Source organism: Phyllostomus discolor, chromosome 6, assembly GCF_004126475.2.
Source record: "Phyllostomus discolor isolate MPI-MPIP mPhyDis1 chromosome 6, mPhyDis1.pri.v3, whole genome shotgun sequence".
Taxonomy (NCBI): domain Eukaryota; kingdom Metazoa; phylum Chordata; class Mammalia; order Chiroptera; family Phyllostomidae; genus Phyllostomus; species Phyllostomus discolor.
The window spans coordinates 64,001,376-64,022,799 of record NC_040908.2 but is presented as its reverse complement, the minus strand read 5'-3'; the positions used below and the strand labels follow the sequence as shown (position 1 = coordinate 64,022,799).

Here is a 21,424-nt window from a genome sequence, read left to right as displayed (position 1 = left end):
GTCAGGCCCCACCTACGTTCTTTTTGGGGCCATCCTGCCTGAACTATACAGGAGTCTGAGTTGGCTGCAATTTGTGCTGGGCTTGGAGGTTCCCAGGTGAAGCCAAGCTGTGAACTTAGGCTGACTGCTGCTAGTGCTGGGCTTGGGGCTACTTAGCAAGTGCTACTCAGTCTGGGGGCTCACCCTGGCTGGCTGTGCCTTGTTTGATAGATTTTAAGAAGTTGTGAAGCATGAGCCAAGACCAGCCATTGATATGGAAAAGCCTGTTAACAGTTTGGTGGGCTGTAAGTTGGGTGGGGCAGAGCCTAAGGGGGATCTTCAGGGCAGGGCAAACAGTGTTAGGCAGGTTGATGGAGTCTCAAATGTGGTACCCACCTACTGGTTCTGTGGCTTTGTGGCTCTGCTGGGGGAGGGTTTAGAGGAGGGACAATAGCCTCTGCCTGCTTTTCTTTCTGAGAGAAAGCTGTCTCCCAGCCCTTGCCTTGATGCCAGACACTTCTGTTCCTCCCTGGATGCCACTGGTGCCTTTCAAGCTACTACCCTGGTGTTAGAGCTCAGAGGGAGTGAGTCTGAGTAAATCTATGTATGTGTGTTCTTTAAGAGAAACCACTTGGGACTCAAGAAGTTTCTTCCACTGACTCAGTACTTGCTGGGTTTTGCAGCTAGAAGTTATGGGGATTTATCTTCCTGGCACTGGAACCCTGGGGTGGGGGCTAGGTATGGGGCTGGGACTCCTCTCTCCTTAGATATCCCTCTGGGATTTTTATCCACTACACATGGGTGTGGGCCAGTAGGTGTGGGATCAGCCTGTTCTTGCCTCTATCCCTCCTACCAGCCTGGGTGGATGTGGTGCCTTCAATTCTATAATTGTCGGATTTCTGGCAGTTCTGAGTGATGGTTATGCTATGGTTTCATTGTGATTTTAATGTGGTTGTGCAAGTAGGTGAGCCATTTTTACCTGCACCTCCATCTTGACTGGAAGTCCTACATCTGTGTTTGGAGGTAATTCTTTGGTGGGCTAGGGTCTGTGTTGGGGGTGGTTTGCGGAGGAAAGAAATGATGAGTCTGAGAGTTGCTCTTGGGTCTTGGGAAAGTCACATCTGGCTCTCAGGGAGAACCAGCCTCAGACTCACAAGGGGAAGGTGCCGCAAGACCCTGGCCAGAAAGTGTTCCTTCAGTGTCTTTCTCTGACACTTGGCGGCATGCTGCCAAAGGGGAAAGAGAGGGAAAGCCCTTGGCTAAGTAAACATATATTTCTCTTTCACTGCAAGAGGCTGAATAGTCCGTCTAAGGCATAATCAATTCCATACGTTTAGCATTGATAGTCTGCGCATGCCTAGTGGCACCTTTGAAGTAAGATCGTGAGTTTTGTGTTATGAAATAGTAACTGCCATGTGTTGCATGTCTGTGCACAACAGGCATTGTGCACAGTGTTCTGTGTGCATCTTCTGCTCTCACCAGAGACACTTGATGTTACCTTCTGACTCTGTAATGAGGGCTCTGAGTCTTAGATGTTCAGGCAACTTGCTCAAGGTCCCCTGGCCTCAGTAAGGGTGAGCTGGGGTACCCCTGTCTATCTCACCCTGAGTTCTTACACTCACCACTCCAAACTCATGTGCGTTTAAACCTGGATCTTGAACATGGGGGTTCTCCGGCCAGGCCCTCAGGGACACCCCAACTAAGGTGATGTGATTCATTCCTTAAAGCAGGGTATCTGGTCCTAGCACATTAGAATCACTAGAAGAGATTTCCTAAAACTCTGATGCCCAGCTGCACCCCTAGCTAATGGACTCCAGCTGTGTGTGAGCCCAGGCATCAGAGCTTTACAACCCTCCCTGGGGAGGCTGGTGTTCCGCTGGTTTGAGAGGTTGGGGGAGAGTGGAGAGCCTGGTGCAGTGTCAGGGTCAGGTTCTACAATTCTCTTTTCTGGTTGCATTGGTGCCCCCACAGAGATAACTGAGGACTGCAGCTTGCTTGGGGAGCTTTTTTTGCAAAGTACTTCTACCAAGAAAATGCCAAATGCCCAAGTCAAAAAGTGGGGTTTGGGCTGAAGGGCATGGTGAGGGGCTGCCTAAAGCCCCTGAAGGCCCTTGGGGTTCCCACTGCTGAAGTGTGTGTGCACGAGGCCTGGGGAGAGGCCCAGGCCCGTCTCTCTCTCTCTGTCTCATAAGCTAGTGTATGGGCACCCAGTAAGTGGGTAAGTGGGAGAACACCTGATAATCATCGTTCCTGCTCAGAGGTGGGAGCATTTCACACCTCCAGGTGAGGACTCAGAGAGATGGGTGTGCTGTGGTTTCTCTGTGCCCCCCAGACCCACTCTTCCCCTAGCCTGTGCCCTACTGGTGAACTCCCTGGGGCTACTTCTGCAAAGTGATACCAAGTTAGGTTTATTTGACTGAGTATATCATCCTGCACAGTCATTGTCCATCCGAAATGCAGGTGTAACTGGGCGTCCTGTTTTTTCACCTGGGAGCCCGTGCCTGCTGGGGCTCTTGTGGAGAACCTGCGCCAGGACCCTGTTTTGTCCCTGACTTCACTGTCTTCACTGCGCAGACATCTCAGTGGGTTCCCACTGGCAGCCCCGCCACCACACAGAGGCTAGGACCACCTCAGGTGCACATAGCCCCTGTCAGGCCAGCTAACACCAAGGGGCTGAGTGCAGTCGCTCCAGAGGTTAATGTTTACCGTTTACCACTTGAGAACCTCGGTCACCTGAGCTCAGGTCAAAGTTTTCTCTCCTTCATTATTGTTGCTGCTCTTTATCACTGGAGAATTCTTGGCTTTGGCATAAAGTGAAGTAACACTAAGTAGGAAGTTCTGTTTGTTTTGGGTTTGGCTACATCCCACAGAGGTAGGGGTGGGGAGGAGTCCTTAAACTGTGACAGGCAGGTGGCTTACAGACACAATGTGAATAGCAAATATCAGCCAGAATCGTGGGCAGAGGCACCAGTCTAAGCAGGGCCTCTCTCTTGGGTGGCAGGGGCATGGACATAAATGGGATTCTGGAGACCAAGAGCCTTTTGGGTCCACCCCAGCAGGATTCTCTGTCCTCCACTGCAGGGCTGCTGGACAACAAAGCCGGGCAGGCAGCAGGCTGGTGGGACCGGGCAGTGCCATCCCCAGGCTGCCCTCCTGATCCTTGCCCACACATGCTCCACAGGTGGAGGCAGAGAACCCCTGGGAGTTCAAGGACACTCCTCACTTCTACAGCACCTCCATGTCCCCCCACCTCAGTCTGCTGATGTTTGGGCTGAAGTTCAGAGACCTGGGCTCATGCCTCTGCCCATTATGCTGTCTGAGGAAGAACAGGGCAGAGGTCCCACGGGCCGACGCTTCAGCCCTGTCCTTATCCTGCCACTCAGTTCCCAGGGCTGTGAAGTAGGCTGAGGGCACCTGATACCTGCCTGAGGGCAGAGGAATCAGACAGGGCTACCAGCCTACACTCTCCACCTACCCAGCCCTCCAGGGCCAGGAGGCCACTCAGCGCAGCTACTATACCTGTGACTCTGGGACTCTGGGACCTGCAACTTCAGCAGCTACTGCTCCCTGTATCCTCCTGAGATAGGAGTCTTCAGGAGAACCTACGGGTGTTCCTGCTAGGAGAGGGTGTGAAGGCCAGCACTAGAGCAGTTCCCCAGAGCCCAGAGCCTTTTGGCCACAGGTTGGAAGTAGATTTTTTCCTCTGGTTTGTGGCTGGTGCTTACACTGCTCCAGTGTTGCCATTGCCTGTGCCTTGTCTAAAACACACCTCCCTGGTAATCCCAGCCCTGGTTCCCACATCGGCTAGGACCTGCGCAGTGTGCTGGTGGACTTGTACATCTCATCACCCCCTTCTACCAAGGGACTCTGATCCCGGCAGGGGATCCCACAGGGTAAAGCACTTCCCCTGAGGATATATCTTCATGTGAGGGACTGGGCGCACTCTAACTGAAGAGCTGCTAGCCAACCACCAACCAACACTGCCCCAACCCTCCGGCTATCATGCATGCTTAGCATGCACTCTGCAGACATTTCTGGATTTGGGATGCACAAATTCTTTTATTGTTTTAAAATATATTTCGTACATGCCTGGGTTGCAGGCCATGACCACCAGCAACCGCCCATTGATGCTTCTATCTCCCTCGCTTCCCTCTCTAAAAATAAATAAATAAAATCTTTAAAAAATATATTTCATTGATTATGCTATTATAGTTGTTCCGCTTTTTTTCCTTCCCTTTTAACCCTTCTGCCCTATACCTCCTCTCCCACAAGCATTCCCCCCTTTAGCTCATGTCCATGGGTCGTACATATAAGTTATTTGATTCTCCATTTCCTATACTATTCTTAACCTCCCCCCATCTATTTTGTACCTACAATTTATGCTTCTTACTCCCTGTGCCTTTCCCCCATTCTCCCCTCCCCTTCCTGCTGATAACACTCCAGTGATCTCCATTTCTGTGATTCTGTTCCTGCTCTAGTTGTTTGCTTAGTTCAATTTGGGTTTTTGTTTGTTTTTTGGTTTGTTTTTTTTTTTAAGATTTAATTGTTGATAGTTGTGAGTTTGTTGTTAGTTTACTGTTCATAGTTTTGGTCTTCTTTTTCTTCAATAAGTCCCTTTAACATTTCATATAATGAGGGCTTGGTGATGATGAACTTCTTTAACTTGACCTTATCTGGGAAGCACTTTATCTGCCCTTCCATCCTAAATGATAGCTTTGCTGGATAGAGTAATCTTGGATGGAGGTCCTTGCCTTCAAATACCCCTTTCTAGTCCCTTTTTGCCTGCAAGATTTCTTTTGAGAAATCAGCTGATAGTCTTATGGGAACTCCTTTGCAGGTAGCTGTCTCCTTTCTTTTTGCTGCTTTTAAGATTATCTCCTTATCTTTAATCTTGAGTAATGTAATTATGATGTGCCTTGGTGTGTTCCTCTTTGGGTCCAATTTCTTTGGGACTCTCTGAGCTTCCTGGACTCCCTAGAAGTCTATTTCCCTTGCCAGATTTGGGAAGTTTCTTCATTATGTTTTCAAATAAGTTTTCCATTTCTTGCTCTTCCTCTTCTCCTTCTGGCACCCCAGTGATTTGGATGTTGGAACGTTTAAAGTTGTCACGGAGGTTCCTAAGCCTCTCCTCATGTTTTCTGAGTTCTTGTTTCCTTGTTCTTGTTCTGGTTGTATGTTTTTTCTTCCTTCTGCTCTAAATCATTGATTGCAGAACCAGTTTCCTTCCCTTCACTATTGGTCCCCTGTTTATTTTTCTTTATTTCACTTTGCATAGCCTTTGCTTTTTTATCTATTGTGCAACAATACTCAGCCATTTCTGTGAGCATCCTGATCACCAGTGTTTTGAACTGTGCATCTGATAGGTTGGCTCTGTCTTCATTGCTTAATTCTATTTTTGGAGCTTTGATCTGTTCCTTCATTTGGGCCATATTTCTTTGTCTGGGTATGCCTGTTATGTTGTAAGGGGCAGAGCCTTAGGGGCATTCACCAGGGTGGGGTAACCCATGTCTGAGAGGAAGCATTGCCGCTTGCTCGGCTCTCACTGGCTTTCCATCACTTCCCCCACTACCCACAAGCAAACTGGGCCCTTCTGGTGCTGATTCCCAAGTGGGTTTGTGTACATTCTGGGACCCTGTGGGTTTCTCCAGTGAACTCTCTTGTGAGGAAGGCAGTTTTTCCCCACTGCCGCAATCCCCACAGCCTTTTACAGCCAGAGGTTTTTAGGCTTTATTTCCCCACACTTGAACCCTGAGTAGCACAGTCTGTCTCACTCCCCAGTTGTTCCTCCTAGTTTATCTGCACACAAATGTAGAACTGCCCAGTCCTCCGGCCACCACCTTGCCATGTGTCCTCTTCACCCCTCTCTCCATCTCCACCCCTCCTACCATCCTAATGAATGTTTCTTCTTAAATTCCTTTGTTGTTGGACCTCCATATAGTTAGGTTTTCTGGCATTTCTAGTTATTTTTCATTTTTAAATTTGTTGTTGTCCTTCTTTTGGTTGTGCAGAGAGGCAAAGCATATCTATCTTGCCTCCATCTTGGCTGGAAGTCTCTGGGATATGCAAGTTCATCACTAAGAAAACAGCTTCTTCACTAGCAGTCCCTAACTGACCAGTCTTGAGTCTAAGTGACTAAGATCCCTAAACACCTGGCCCACTGTGGCTGCTTGTGGCTGGGAGAAGCAATGCTGCTTCAGAGGCAGTCCCACCACACTGCCCCTCCCAGTGCAGCAGTGTTCTTGCCTGGACCACCTCTTTTCCCTGCTGGCACACTGTTCAGCACAGTGCCCACATCACACCCATTTATTGCATAGGTGTTCACTGCATGTCAACTCCATTCCCTTCACCATATTGAATTCACAGGATGCCACCTCCAGACTTCAAGAAAGTTACAGACAAATTTGTTCAGGAGAACAAGGCCAAGTCACATGAATCAATGGGTAGTATGCCTAACCTATTTCTTTGTTGGATGAATACACATTTGCTACTCATACCTGATGGGCCTGCTCTGTGCTGGACAGGGAAGGTGTATGCCATCGTGTCTCTCCGGGGCTGGATGGGTGTGGCCCCCTATAGTTGACCTCCAGCTGCTGGAACAGCTGGGCAGCTTCTCTTGGACCTGAGTGGGAAGCCACTTATCCAAGGTTGCTCGTAAGGTTAAACTTCTCACTTTAGCCACTAGCCCAGCCACACAAGGAAATAACCTTGAGAGAAGGTGCTTTGCAGAAAGGGGCATATATTCTCATGCAGTCTCTGGGTTTTCGCACATCTCACACACTGGCTAATCATTGTCTCTGCAATGGTGATTGTTGAACAAGCTGGCCCCTCACATTTGCTGTTGTGACCCTGAAGATGAGTTAATGAGAACAGGTTAATAATGAAAATGGAAAGTTTTAAATTTTTTGGTGTGAGCTTCCCCTACATCACTTTCCGCAGAGTAATTTTAAAGTAATCCACTTTGGGAGGAAAAAAACAGGAAGGACATCATACAACTGAAGTAGTAAGAACAGTGAAAAATTGGCAGCTTACGATGAAATTCTTAATGGATCATTGCCCTTGGGTTCAAAGCTTTGGAATGACTTTCATTTTGCCTTTTTGCACATGATCCACACTCATTCAGCTCTGAAGCACCATTCATACAAGCCACCATGTGAATGGCAATACCCTGCTCCCCAACACAAAATTCCAGTGGGAACCTCACCAACCCTGTGGACTGCAGCCCCCACCCTACAAATCAGCAGTTCTTGAGGACTGCACCATGGCAGGTTTTCACTGATTCATAATAAAATGAGAAAACAATATAAACAATAGCCAAGATTGACCAAGTGCTTACTATGACCCAAACATAACAATACTTTTTTTCTTCTAATGGCTGTCCTGGGCAGCACTGTTATTGCATCTCCATTTTTTAAAAAGATTTCATTTATTTTTACAGAGAGGGGAAGAGAGGGAGAGAAACATCAATGCATGGTTACCTCTCACAGGCCCCCTACTGGGGAACTGGCCTGCAACCCAGGAATGTACCCTGCCTGGGAATCGAACCGGTGACCCTTTGTCCATCCCCATTTTCACCATGAGGAGACTAAACCTCAAACAGCCTCACACCCTGCATTCTTCAAGCAGCAGTCAGGATAAAGATGCTGAGTGACCACTCCGGAGAACTGCCCTGTGCTTCGAGACTATGACCCTCCTCAATATTTGGGTCAGACCGACTTTCTTGTGTGAAATGGTGGTGATGGAGAGAATGCTGATGTGGTCAGCCTCTTCTGCTGCCTGTGTCCTTCACCCTTTTTGGCTGCTCCTGAATTTGGGTCTTTGGTATCTTCCTGGTGGGTTTCCCCACTTCCAGGCCTCCTCCTGCCTGGTCCTCTGGTCCAGCACAGCCCCTCCCCTCCCGTGTGCAGATACCTTCAGAAATCCTGCTGCTTCTCCTGGGATTCATGGCTCACAGCGGCACCACTTGACAGTGAAATTGGTGTTCCCAGACCATTAAGACCTCTTCTTTCTCTCCATTTTCCTGCCACCTCTGCCCCCGGAAACCCTGTGCATCCCTGCCTCCTCCCCATTTATGCCTTTACTTACTCATACAACACACCTATTTTGAGCACCTGTTTGAACTGGCTATGGCGTGTGTGTGAGGGCCCAGGGGGGCTCTCAGTGGGTCCAGCAGGAAGAAGGAACTGAATGAGTGATCAAAGGTCGGGGCCCAGCACCCACCTGGGAGGGCTGACCAGTTGCTATGGGGAGGGATCAGGGAGCCATGTCGTTTCCTGTTTAATCCTGGGTTCCTCTGCTCCTCTCTCCTGGGCAGATACCTTTGTGACCCCAATAGACTATCACAGTAACTCTGAGTCCCAGGAGGTGTTATGTAAATGTTTGTTGGCAATTAAGTCATTTTACTGACTTCTGGCAGATGACCTCGTGGAGACCAGTTATCTTTTCTGTGGTGCACAGCGATTACAGGGTGGGTGTGGCTGCCTCCTGCCTCCAGTGACGTCATCTGCACGGGCGGGGGCCCTGCCGTCAGTTTGTTCAGTGAGCTCTGCTCATAGAAAACCAGGGTTATACCCCAAACTGTAATCAGAGGTTAAATTGCAGGGTTGGGATTACAAAACAGGTTTCTATTTTATATTGTCTATGTATGCTTCTATAAATATTTGAATTATTCACAACAAACTGTGTGACATTTGTAATTAGAAAGGTCAAGTGTTTTTAAGTAAATTGAACAAACCAAAAAAACTATTGTTTGCTTTCCTCAATCTACTTAATGCCTTCTATGAAAGTTTCATATATTTAAAGAAAGAAATAGTAATTTGAGCAAAACCTGGCTCGCTGGAGCTCAGTGAGTTGGAGGGACTGGAGGTAAGTTTGCCAGTGTAAGGGGCAGAGGTGGGCTGGGAGGACTTCGAAGACTGAAGAAAAAGAGTGTGCAGGGCATAGGTAAACAGCTAGAGCCTTCATCACTGCAGAAAGCACCTCAAATCAGAGTATGGTGGGGGCTGAAAGGGCCCCAGGCGCTGGGCTTCTCCTCCCCCTACTGAAAGCACAGGCCCACACTCACATGTCAGGCTTGCCTGGCGAGTTGAGTCACCCTGACCTCCTGGCCCTGGGATAAATGGACACCCCAGCCCCGGCACACTCACCTGTCTGCATGACTGGTCAAGGCTGTCCCACACAACCCTCCACCAAAGCATGTAGAGGGCCCTGTACCCCACAGCCCCTGAAACTTCAGTGTAAGGACAGGCAGTGAGTGTTCCCTAGTTCCTTCCAGTGAAATCTCTTCTCTTCCACCCTGATCTTTACCCTGAGACATTCCCAAATGCAGCAGCCAGGGGAGTAGACCTGGCGTGGGAGAAAGTCATGTGGACATGGCTCAGTGACTGGAACTATGGCCTTCAGCTGAGGCGTGTTTGCAGTCCAGAGAGACTTGGCAGGGAGGAGGCCGGAGGAGTACATTCTCAGGTCCCTCCTTCTGCCCCCAGGTCTCCTGCTTGTAGCTCAATTAACCAAATAAGTGCTTAGCTGGATACTTACACTAAAAATTACGTGCCATTGATCTGAAATTCAAGTTTAAGTGGGTGTCATGCATTCTTTTTTAAAATTATTTATTTTTTCTTGTTTTTTTTATTTTTATAGAATTGATTAGGGTGACATTGGTTAATAAAATTATATAGGTTTCAAGTATACACTTGTATAATATATCATCTGTATGTTGTATTGTTTGTTCATCTCCCAAAGTCAAGTCTGGCATTGCACATTCTTACTAAATCTGGAACAACCCTAAGTAGAGACCACTCCACCCTGCACACACACACTCAGGAGCCCAGGGGGGTATGACATCTTGAACATGACAGGAGGCACAGCCCTTGAGCAGGGATCAGGGCCTTGGCGTACTCCAGTCACTGCCTGCAGAATGCCAGTCCTGTGTTTCTCCTACCTGCCTGTTTCAGCAGAATTATGGTCAGTGTGTTTGAATATGTAGCAACCGGCATAGAATGTATGTTCCAAAAACACCATTAAAAGAACAAAAAGTACAACTATTATGAGGCTATATTTTTAGAAATAGTTATGAGCCATATGAAATGAAAATTTCTCTAGGTCCATTCCAGCTGGCAAGCATTTTGCTAGAAGCCCCAAGTCATTCTGTAGCTGGCAACATGAGGATACATTGAACCCCCCTCCCTGCCAACATACCTAGGGATGGGTCTCTCTGTGACCAGTAGAAGCCTTCTAAGGCTGCTGGCCAGATTTGTGGCACAGTCTTGTGACCAGGCAGATAGAAAGTGATCTCAGGTGCAGTCACCTTCCTGCCATGCTCTTGAGGCTGTGAAGTGTTAGCATGGGCAGCTAGGAGATAATAAAAGAGAAAGATAAACTGTTGGGGCCTGATTCAGTCTGGAAGTCACAGCTTTAGACACCCCAGGGAACGACTGCATCCCCACCAAGGGGATTGGCATCCCTCTACCCCCCAACACCCTCATCGTAGGGAGGAGGGACCAGCTTTTCAGTGTCAACCTAGGAGCATGCACAGGAGGTGCCAAGATGGTGGCCATAAAGGAGAGGTGTCTAATCTGGGAAGAGAATCAGATTAGATGAGGGCATGAAACCCTCACACCCAGAAGATCTAGGAAAGAGACTGGATAGAGGGAGGACTCAAGAGAATCCTGGGAAGAACCAGGAATGAGATTGGTTACTTTAGTAGAAATCTTATCCCTTCCCAAGCCCAAGGAAATACAATCAAAGCTTAACAAAGGACCCTGTCAGGGGGCACACATTGGCCCGTTTGCTCACCCATTTGCTGTATTCCCTCTCTATAGCAGCTGCACGCTCCAAGTGCAGGTCCGTTGCAGCCACGTGGGCCCAGCCAGCTGCAAACGGAGACTAAGCTAGCCAGCTCCAATAAATCTTACCCCTACCCCTCATTCTCTCATGCATGCATCCCTGAAATGCTCTTCTTGCAACTTCATGGAAGAACCCCAATTTCCACCGGCAACAGAAGGACTTGGGGATGACTCACTCACAAAAAAATGTTTTTGATGGGAGTGTATGGTTCAGAAGAAGTTACTCCAAAATGTGCCTGTGGCATGTGGGTTAAAGACAACTTTAGCCTCTTCCAGGCTCAAGGGTCCCTGTGCCCCTCTCAACTGCCTAGAAGAACTTGTATTAGAAGCCTAACCCATAGTAAGAGATGATCAGCCATAACCTCTTTTAACTTATCTGTAGGAAAGGACAAACTTCTGTTTACCAAGCAGACACTCATCTTATCGTCCCACCCTTTGAAGCCCCCAAGGCCCCTTTCCTCGTCCTTTGCTCAGGAAGTCTTTTATATCCACATTCACTTTCTGTCTCTGAACCTCCTGCACGTGCGTTCCTAGGGCAGTGAGGGTGCCCCACTTATCCCTCATCGGGGCCTCATAAGTTGAGAACCTACTTGGAGAACTCCAGTATATTTAAAAGGCTAAAAGTCGCTGTTCTGTTTTGCAGCTCTGGCCGAGGAGAGGCAAGAATCCATGCCCAGCCTGCCATCACCAGGAGACCTGGCTGACATTGTGCCACCTGCCTTTCCCCCCACCGATGGGGCCCAGCCTTTTATGGTGCTGCCAGTAGTTCTCCCTGGAAGATCCCACACAGGAAATGCAGCCCTTCCCAGCGCGACCTCAGCCGGCTCCAAGCTCATACCACCTCTTGCATTTGATCACACAGTTAGCCACATAATACTTTCTGAACACAAAGACGTCAAGTTTAACTGTTCAATCAGCATACCTAACACATACCAAGACACCCATATTTCTTGGTGGAAAGATGGGAAGGAGCTGCTCGGGGCGCATCATGCAGTGACTCACTTTTATCCAGATGAGGATGCCACAGCAGTGATTGCGTCCTTCAGGTACGTGTTTCCCCTCTCTTTCAACGTTCTGCGGTTGACGGTTCTAAAACAAAGGTCTCCTCAGTACAGAACAGCCTCTGCTCTGTGTTTGCAGCTCCACAGGTCCATGCAGAGTGTAGACTAGGATCAGAGAGTCTGCATGGAAGATCTCTTTCCAGTTGGTTGTAGCCCCCCTGGATATAATGAGCTCTTGGGCCTGGTGCGAGAGTGACCTGGTGCTGAGCTGGGAATGTGTCCTCCCAGGTGAAGCATCCCAGGTGAAGCATCCCAGGGGGCACTGGCCATCAGGCCAGCGACTGGGAGGCAGCTCTCAGCAAAACGGGAGCTGGTGCTCCTATGGCTGGTAGGCCCACAGATCAGTGATTTCTTGGCAAAGGGAACATTTTTGTGGTTTGTTTTCTGTGCGGTCGAGGGCCTTTTGATGGTTCCCATCACTAAAGCTGAGAGGACCGTGCTTTCTTAGTTGATTTTCTCTGTGAAGATGTGAAGTGGTCAGTTGGGTTTCCTGTACCTTGTGGGTTTCTTGAACCCTAAGCAGCTGGTGTTTGACACACCCATGCCCACAGCTGCCCTGTAGGGTCTGACACCTGCTGCTTCTGGTGGCCCCCAATGGAATCATACATGACAAAGTAGCAAAACATCTGTAGAAAACAAGGACACAATTTCTTAAGTCAGACCATCAGCTGGAAAAGTTACCAGTGGCCACAGATCACTGACACTGTAACCTGCTTCATACTCAGGAGACTTTCTTTCAGCTCACTTTAGACAAGACTTTGCACACCAGTAACCAGAGGCAAGCCACCAGCACCATTTGATCTGTGACAGGTAGACAGGAGGCGTATCAGTGCATCTTTGCATTTCTTTTAAAATTATATTTTTCATTTTTTAATCGTGGTGCCATATACATAAGTAAACTTTACCGCTTTAGCCCTGTCCAAGCGTGCAGTTCAGTGGCATTGAGCACATTCACATGCGGTGCGGCCATCGCCACCGTCATCTCCGAGCGTTTCCATTCTTCGGAACAGAAACTCCTCGCTCAGGAAGCACTAACTCCCCACCCCTCTCCCCCACCTCCTGTAGCCTCCGTTCTATATTCCTTTTCTGTGAATTTCTCTACTCTAGGAACCTCATATAAGTGAAAATGTACAATAGTTGTCCTTTTTGTATTTCTTTTAAGAAGGCTTTAGAGCTTACCTGCTACCTAAGAGCCATTTCTGAGCCACCTAGCCCAGGTAGGACAGGTCCTAGGGACACAGAGGCACTGTTTGTCCCTTTAGGACATTCTGGGGCCAGTGCAGGCAAGGCTGCCATGGCGTGACAGGCTCTGCAGCTGCTTGCCCTGTGGTCTGTCCAGGTGGCTCCTGTGTAGATGCCATGGCCGATCTGTATAGGTCCTGTGGCTCCACCTGGTTCAGATGTTTGTACTTGGCCAAAATTTTAGGGGATTTTTATACCTTTTTGAAAGCAGTGCATTCATGTAGTAGAATATTTTAACTCTTCAAAACTTCTCTCTCCCACTCAACCTCCAACCCTTTGCCTATGGGTGCCTAAGTCACCCATTCCTCAGGCATCTTCCCAGAGATTCAGTGCTTGGGCTGAGTGTGTGCCAGGCCCCAGCATGTGGACTAAGCTAATAGAGCATTCCTCGCAGCTGTGGTGACTCAGTACCCATGGCTCACATCGTTGGGGCTGTATGAATGCTGCTTTCAGCTGAATCAGGTCATAGATGGTAATCACATTTATTTCTTAGCATTTTTATTTTCCTGACGTAAATATTATTTCCTTGCTCACTAGTTTGCTTAATTTTCTAAGCATCAATCACTTAGAAAATCACTTCTCAATCACTTCTCTGAACTCTACATGAAAATAGGCATTTCTCCTCAAAGTCACAAAATGATCAGCCTGAGTTTTTCTCTGGCAACGCCTGTCCCAGAGCCATCCCCTCTCCTGCTGTGGTCTGGGGTCCACTTGAGCAATGTCTGTGCTCCTCACAGGGACCCTCAGTCCTCCTGACTCCCAGCTGCTGCTCCCAGGAGCCCAGGCCCCTTCTTGGCGTTCACTCCCTCACTTGGCATTGAACCCATCCTCACTGGCATCCTGGGGCTTGCATCTCTGAAAACGCCATTTTGTTTCTTAGCCTCACCTTTAGGGAATTTGGTGTGATACAGAATTCACAAGGAAAATAATTTCCTGTTGTCACTTGGAGGTCATCAGTATACTTCCTTTTCACTCTCAAATTTGTTCTTGCTGCTTTGGTTCATGGGTAAATGACCTGCTTCTCTTTCCTCTGGAAGCTTTGGGATCTCCACTTTGCCTCGGGCTTGTGACATTCCCTGGTAAAGCCCCTGAGTAGGTCTTTTCTCTCCCACTGTGCTGCCCACCGAGGGGCCTGCTGAGGGCTGGCCCAGATTTCCAGGACTGGGCGTTTTCTTGAATCATGCCCCCACCTTCTGTGTTCTCACTGGGACAGTTCCTGGCTGTTGGAACGTGCACGTTGCTGTTGTGAGGCCAGAGCCTTTCCTGCTGAGCCTGCATGGAGACTGCCGCTGTTGCTGCTGCAGGCAGGGAGGGCCCAGGGACACCACTCCTTCTTGCCTCCAGCCCACCCTCCCCTGCCTTCAGCATGGGAGCCTTTCCTCAATGTGTGGAAATAACACATAGGGTTCTTTGTGAAAAACCTGGCCTTTGCTATAGGGCAAGGACGCCACAGACGTGGACTTGCTAACTGATGTCAGCACACAGCCCTTCTCTTACCCCTAACCTCTTCCTGACACGGATGTGTCAGCATAAGAACTGTCCAAATCTATAGAGAATTTTCTTTTACTTTAAATAATGTTTTATTTTTTAATTACAGTTGATATTCAGTATTACATTAGTTTCGGGTCTACAACCCAGTGACCAGATATTATGTAAGTACGTGATCACCCTGATAAATCTAGTACCTGTATGACGCCATACGTAATTATTATAACATTATGGACTATATTCCTGATTCTGTACTACATCCCCGTGACTATTTTGTAACAGCCAATTTGAACTTCTTCATCTGCTCACCTTTTTCACTCATCCCCCTGAGGCCCCTCCCATCTGACAACCATCAAAATGATTTCCATGTCTATGAGTCTCTTCTTGTTCTGCTTGTCCATTTATTTTCATTACGACTTTACATATAAGTTAAATTAAATGGCATTTGTCTTTCTCTGCCTGACATTTCCCTCAGTACAATACCCTCTGGGTTTATCTATATCATTGCGGATGGCAAGGTTTCATTCTTTTTCATGGCTGAGGCATAATCCATTGTGCACATGCACCATTTCTCTATCCATTCATCTACTGATGACACAGGTCGCTTCCATAGTTTGGCTATTTGTAAATAATGTTGCAATGAACATATGGATGTATGTCTTTTGATTTAGCATCTTTTCAATTTGGTGTTTCGGGTTTCTTCAGATAAATACCCAGAAGTGGAATTGCTAGGTCCTTCTTTGTTTCTTGTTACATAGCCTTTGTTTTAAATTATATATTCTTTGTCTGGTATAAATATTGCTACCGCACCTTTTTGTTTGTTTCCATTTTCATGAAATATCTTTTCCCACCCCTCTACTTTCAGTCTCTGTGCGCCCTTCAATCTGAAGTAAGACTCTTGTTATCCTTCCAGTCACTGTATGTCTTTCATTAGAGCATTCAACCCATTTGCATTTAAAGATTATTGATAGATGTGTATTTATTGCCATTTTATTATTCATATTTTAATCTTTTGTTTACTTCTCCTTCTTAAAGAAGACCCTTTGACATTTCTTGTAATACTGGTTTGGTTGTGATGAACTCCTTTAGCTTATTCTTGTCTAGGAGGCTCTTTGTCTTTCAGTTCTAAATGACAGCTTTTAGAGTAGAGCAATCTTGGTTGTAGGTCCTTGCTTTTCAACACTTTGAATAGTTCACATCAATCCCTTTTGACCTGCAAAGTTTCTGTTAAAAAAAATAGCTGACAGTCTTTTGAGAACTCCCTTGTAGGTAACTGCTTTTGTCTTGCTGCTTTCAGATTCTTTGTCTTTAACCTTTTGAGTTTTAATTATGATGTGTGTTGGTATGGGACTTTTTGGGTTCATCCTTTTTGGGACTCTCTGTGCTTCCTGGACTTGTATGTCTGTTTTCTTCACCAGGTTAGAGAATTTTTCTGTCATTATTTTTTCAAATAGGTTTTCAATTCCTTGCTTTCTCTCTGTCCCTTCTGGCACTCCCACGACGTGAATGTTGGTATGCTTGGGGTTGTCCCAGAGGCTTCTTATACTATCTTTATTTTTTGGATTCCGTTTTGGTTTTGCTGTTCTGATTGGGTGTTTTTGCTTTCTTATCTTCCAAAGTTCTGATTTGGTCCTCTGTTTCATCTACTCTACTGTTGGTTCCCTATAATGTATTCATTTCAGTTACTGTATTCTTCATTTCTGACTGGTTCTTTTTTATGGTTTTTTATGGGGTTTTTTGTGCTGTTGAAGTTCTCATTAAGTACCTTGAACACTCTTATAACCATCGTTTTGAACTCTGTATCTGTTAGTTTGCTTGCCTCCATTTCATTTAGTTCTATTTATGGAGCTTTCTCTTTTATTTGGGGCATGTTTCTTTGTCTCCTCATTTTGGCTGCTTCCCTGTGTTTGTTTCTGTGTATTAGGCAGAGCTAGTAGATCTCCTGGTTTTAGTAGAGTGGCCTTATGCAATAGGTGTCCTGTAGGGCCCAAAGGCCAACCTCCAAAGTAACTTGAGCCAGAGCTGCAGGTGGGCCCTTCCTTCCCCCACCCCCAGGGGCTGTGTGCACCCTTCTTTATACTTGAGCCTTGATTACTGTTGGCATATCGCTACTACGGATTCACCACCAGGCCTATTGGCTATGAGGACCAGCTGGAACTACAGTGGAGGAGGTGCTGAGCAGGGGCTAACCTCACAGAGCAGGATATGCTTCAGTGGGGCTTTGGTACCTGCCAAGTCCCCCTTCTTGAGTGAGTCACTTGGAGAGGTGGTCGAGTGGAATCCTGCATGGTCTGAGGCCCACTGGGTACAGTGGCTCTGAGACATCCCAGAAGTGCAGACCAAGGTCTGCCTGTGCCCTACCCACGGCCACCTGGCAAAAGCTACAAAGCTATCTGCAAATGGCTGCTCCTTGTGCTGGGCTTGAAGGTGCCCTGGAGAGGCCAAGCTGCAAACTTCCTGGCTGCCACTGGTGCTGGGCCTGGGGCCTTTTAGCAAGAGATGTGGGATATGCTGAGGCCAGATGCTGACTGCTTGAGAGAGTTTGGGAATGTCCAAAGCATGAGTCACACAAGGCCATTGGTATGGAAAAGCCACTAGAAATGGCTTATGTGGGCCCCATGTTGGATGGGGTGAGATCTCAGGAAATCACCAGGGTGGGGAGAACAGTGTTAGCTAGGTTGAAGGAGACTTATACTTGGCACCTGCCTGATGAATCTGTGCGGGGAGGGCCCAGAAAAGGAGCAAAGGCCTCTGCCAGCACTTCTGTCTGGGAGAAAGCTATCTCTTCACCTTTTGCCTTGATGCCAGACACTTCCATTCTTCCCCATAGTTTCTGCTGCCCCAGCACTGAGATCAGAGCACATGAGTACTAGTAAGTCCATGCACAGGCCCATTAAGAGGAAAGTTTGGGGCTGCAGAATCCTTGCATCTCACTCAGCCACAATTCCTGCTGGTCTTTAGAGGGTATGGGGACTTCTTGTCCTGCCACAGGAACCCTGTGCTGGCAAGCCTGGTATGGGGCTGAGGTGCCTCACTCCTCATGGGGTGGACCTCCACATCCAAGATATCCCTCCTGATTTTTATCTGCCATGTGTGTGGGGGGCCTGCCTGTTTCATGTCTCTTCCCTTCCTACCTGTCTCCCTGGCCGCTTCTTTATATCCTTAGTTGTAGGACTTATGTTATGCTCAGCTAGATATCAGGTGATCTGAATGATAACCATTCTGTAGTTTAGTTGTAATTTTGGTTGTGGGAGGATTCAAGTGCTTCATTTACCTACACCAGCCATCTTTACCAGAACTCTGAGAATTTTTATAAGAATTTATTTGAGGCAAACGGGTGACATAAACTTGGGAGCAAGATCTCAAATGCTCCCAAGAATAACAATTTTACAGCTTCTTTTAGGCATTTGAAATTAAGGAGGCAAAGGAGGGAAGATTATGTGAAGGACAGGGAAATCAAAGAGGGGATAGGATTATGGGATAATTAGCAAGACTATGTGCTCTCTTGAGGGTGGTAACAGTTTATTTCTAAGGTGTGTTAACCTGGATGCACAGAAACAATACACATTGCTTTTTGAAGGCAAAGATAAACCTTCTACTAAAAGTTATACACCTAGCACATGCCTACCAACCATGACCAGCTGGTTAAGAATTTAGAATCAGATCATCCTATGAAGTTACTTTCCACAGACCCCTTTTTTCATCTACAAATGACTGAAGACAGTTTGGTCACATTCCCTCTGTCCCCTTTTCTAGTCCTGACCTGAATTTTCCTTGCTGGTTGACTGAAAGTCCTCCTGGGCATTCTGTGCAGTCTGACTTCTGTGTCCCAGGGTGTGCTGACCAGTGGTTACTTGGGTGTGTTGTGCATCCCCCTCAGGTGCCTTCCTGGGGTCCTGCACTGCATCCCTCTCTGGCTGTCACTTTCTTCCTGGTTGCTGGCTCTTCATGGCATCTGGCAAGCCTGCTGCCACACTGGGGCCCTGAAGCATGGGTGTCCTGAGCCTATCAGATCTTGTCCTCCACTCCATGGAATCCCAGGTCTTGCCTGAAAAAAGTGACACATCTTGTAAAGTGAACTTGTGAACTGTGTGGAAAGCACCCCCTCTGCAGTAGCTATGAACCTTGGTTTCCCTTGGAAATGCAAAGAAGACTAGACTGACCAGTCAGCTGGGGAGAGTTTTTAGGAGCTGTTAAAACCAGGATGCACCATCCAGCCCCTTAACTTACTTACTATGGGCAGGACTCCACGGCAGACATATTTCTCTCCCTCTTTCTCCAGCTCCTTCCTGTCACCATGACATCCAGGGAGATACCAGGGGAGGGTCAGCCCCTTATGTGGAGATACTTATCCTGTGAGGTCTCTTTCTGTCTTGTCCTCTTTTCCTGGTGACCTCTGGACATTGTGACATTCAGCTCCTGCCCTAAAGCATGGAGAGATCTGGTCTTTCCTTCACTCTGGGTCCTCCCCACACCCGACATTCATTCATCAGGTGTGTTCAAGAATTAATTTTCTCCTACACAGCATGAAAGGAAAGGGAAAGTCAGAGTATCCTGTCAGTGGCATGCCACTCACACTGGCCCATCAGGAAATGCAGGTGACAGGTGACAGTCACATACTTGGGTCCTGGGAGCAATATGGAGGTGATGTTAACCCAAGCAGCCTGGTCCCCTACTTCGGACTGACACCACACTGGACATGGAATTTAGTTGCTATGTTTAGCAGAGGCCAATGGGGATTTGCAAAATGATGTTGTTGGAGGGAAGTTGTATTTAAAATGTCCAGTATATGTTCTGAAAACCATGTGTTTGACCCAAGGCAGCTATAGCCCCTCAAGCCCTAGGGACTTCACTGCCTTGATGGCGCCATGTTACCCTCTGTCGGCTGCCAAATGTTGCCAAGGTTGGTGAGGCCCCCCTGACCTTGTCAACTTCCTCTTCTCTTTTGAACCTTAAGCCTCAGCCCCTGACCAGTTGAAGGGTGGGTTTTATTTTGCTTTGGATAAATAAGTTGCATTGGGTGCCAACTGCTAAGTATGTGGACCCCTCCATGTTTTCCTTTTCTCTTTTTCTCCCCCAGCCACAGTCTTTGCTATGTCTGATGAGCAGAGGGTGAGTAGAGCACCCTCTGTGGGAGGGCATCTGAGAGCATTTCACAGTGTCCCTCCTCCCCTCACCCTTCCCACCGCCTGCAAACTGTAGGGTTCACCTATGTTGTGTAGTTCTTGTTTGTAAACACGCTGGAAAGGTGGAAAGCAGGATTCTCAGCCTTTTAGAGCCAAGGCCATCTTTAACTCTCAGATATATTATAACATAGTGTCCATGCTATAATGCAAGAAAAACAAAAGAATGTTGCTTTATAATAAAAGAATATGAATGTGAACTTGTTAAAGTGGGGCATGGCCACACCAGGGATACAGAGACTTGCACCCTGCCCCCTGTAACGCCCCCCTCCGTGTGGCTGTTGCAAATGCAGCCTTCTGATGTCAGTGATCCCCTTCCCAAATGGTGACCTAGTCCCCGCTAAGTCCAAAACAGGCCAAAGGGCCAGTGCCAGCCCACCCCCGCACCCCCCTCCCTTTTCATGATAATTGCTCTTCTGAGAAATGAGGTGAATGTTAAACCCAGGCAAGATTCTGTATGTGTATATATAATGAAGTGTGTTCTGGTCACAGAGGGTCATTTGGGATATGGAACAGTTGCCCCTGGCCCCCAAAAGCCATGGCAAACACCCAAACAACCCTTCAGATTTGCAAAATGCCTTGAAGGGCCAGCACTCCAAATGGAGTCTACCATAGAAGTCAAGACCAGTAACATAGGGATTAGAGTCATTTGTTGTCAAGAACTGGCCTTGACTCTGGATGCTGGCACATCTGAAATCTACAGGATGTCAGCTGGATGCCCATGGAAGCATCGCTACTGCGGGCTTGGGTCCCAAGGCGGTTTGGAGGCTGAATTCCTCTTCCTCAGAGGACCTCCATCTCTGCTCATAGGCCTTTGACTGACTGGATAAGGCCCACCCCCATTATGGACAGTCATCTGCTTTAGTTGGAATCTGCTGATTTCAATTTAATCTCATCAGAAAGCTACCTTCCCAGAATCGTCTAAAGTGGTGTTAGACCAAATGTCTAGGCACCATGACCTAGCCATGTCTATATGTAAGGTTAACATCACAGCATATGTCATAGAAGTTGAAGAATGTTCTGTTTCTGTATTGGAGCTCGAAGGGTAGTGACTGTAAATGTCTTCATGTGTTTTCTCTAAAGCATAACCAGCGTGCAGCATTCAGACAGTGGGTCGTATGTCTGTAAGATGAACATAAACAACGAAGATATCGTGTCTGACCCCATCTACGTCGAGGTACAACGTAAGTACAGAGGTGGCAGAGTGGCCAGTATTAACTGCTTTGCCTGTAGTACTCTACAGTGTGGCAGGCCCATTTATGACTCCATTTGCAAATGCTGCAGATCCAGGAGCACTGAGTTTATATAAGCCAATCTTCTTTTTAGTCTTTAGGTAATAATGAAATGAACTCAATTGTTAAAGTTTTAGCTCCAGCCTAGGCAGTAGTCCTGAAATTAAAGAGATTATTGGCTTTTTTGTCCTGAGGTTATATACACTAAAAAGAGTTGATGACTTTTTTAAAGACAGCAAATGCATGTCATTATCCAGCTCTCAGTTCTGGCACCAGGTGCCACTCACCTGGTCAGGTGGCAGTTTGCTTGTTATTCAGCATCTCTTCCCGTCCTGTGTATGTGGGCGGTAAGACCAGGGAGGGTGAGTGGGTTCCCTGGACAGGGCCAACACCTCGGC

General features: G+C 47.5%; 1 protein-coding gene across 1 annotated transcript in view; it reads left to right on the top strand.

The window, feature by feature from the left end:
* Positions 1-21,424, top strand: part of MERTK (MER proto-oncogene, tyrosine kinase) — a 96,947-nt gene that overhangs the window by 12,709 nt on the left and 62,814 nt on the right. The window contains exons 2-3 of the mRNA XM_028517144.2: positions 11,464-11,866; positions 20,878-20,978. Coding sequence (XP_028372945.1) covers positions 11,464-11,866; positions 20,878-20,978 — 504 coding nt within the window. The remainder of the gene's footprint in view (positions 1-11,463; positions 11,867-20,877; positions 20,979-21,424) is intronic.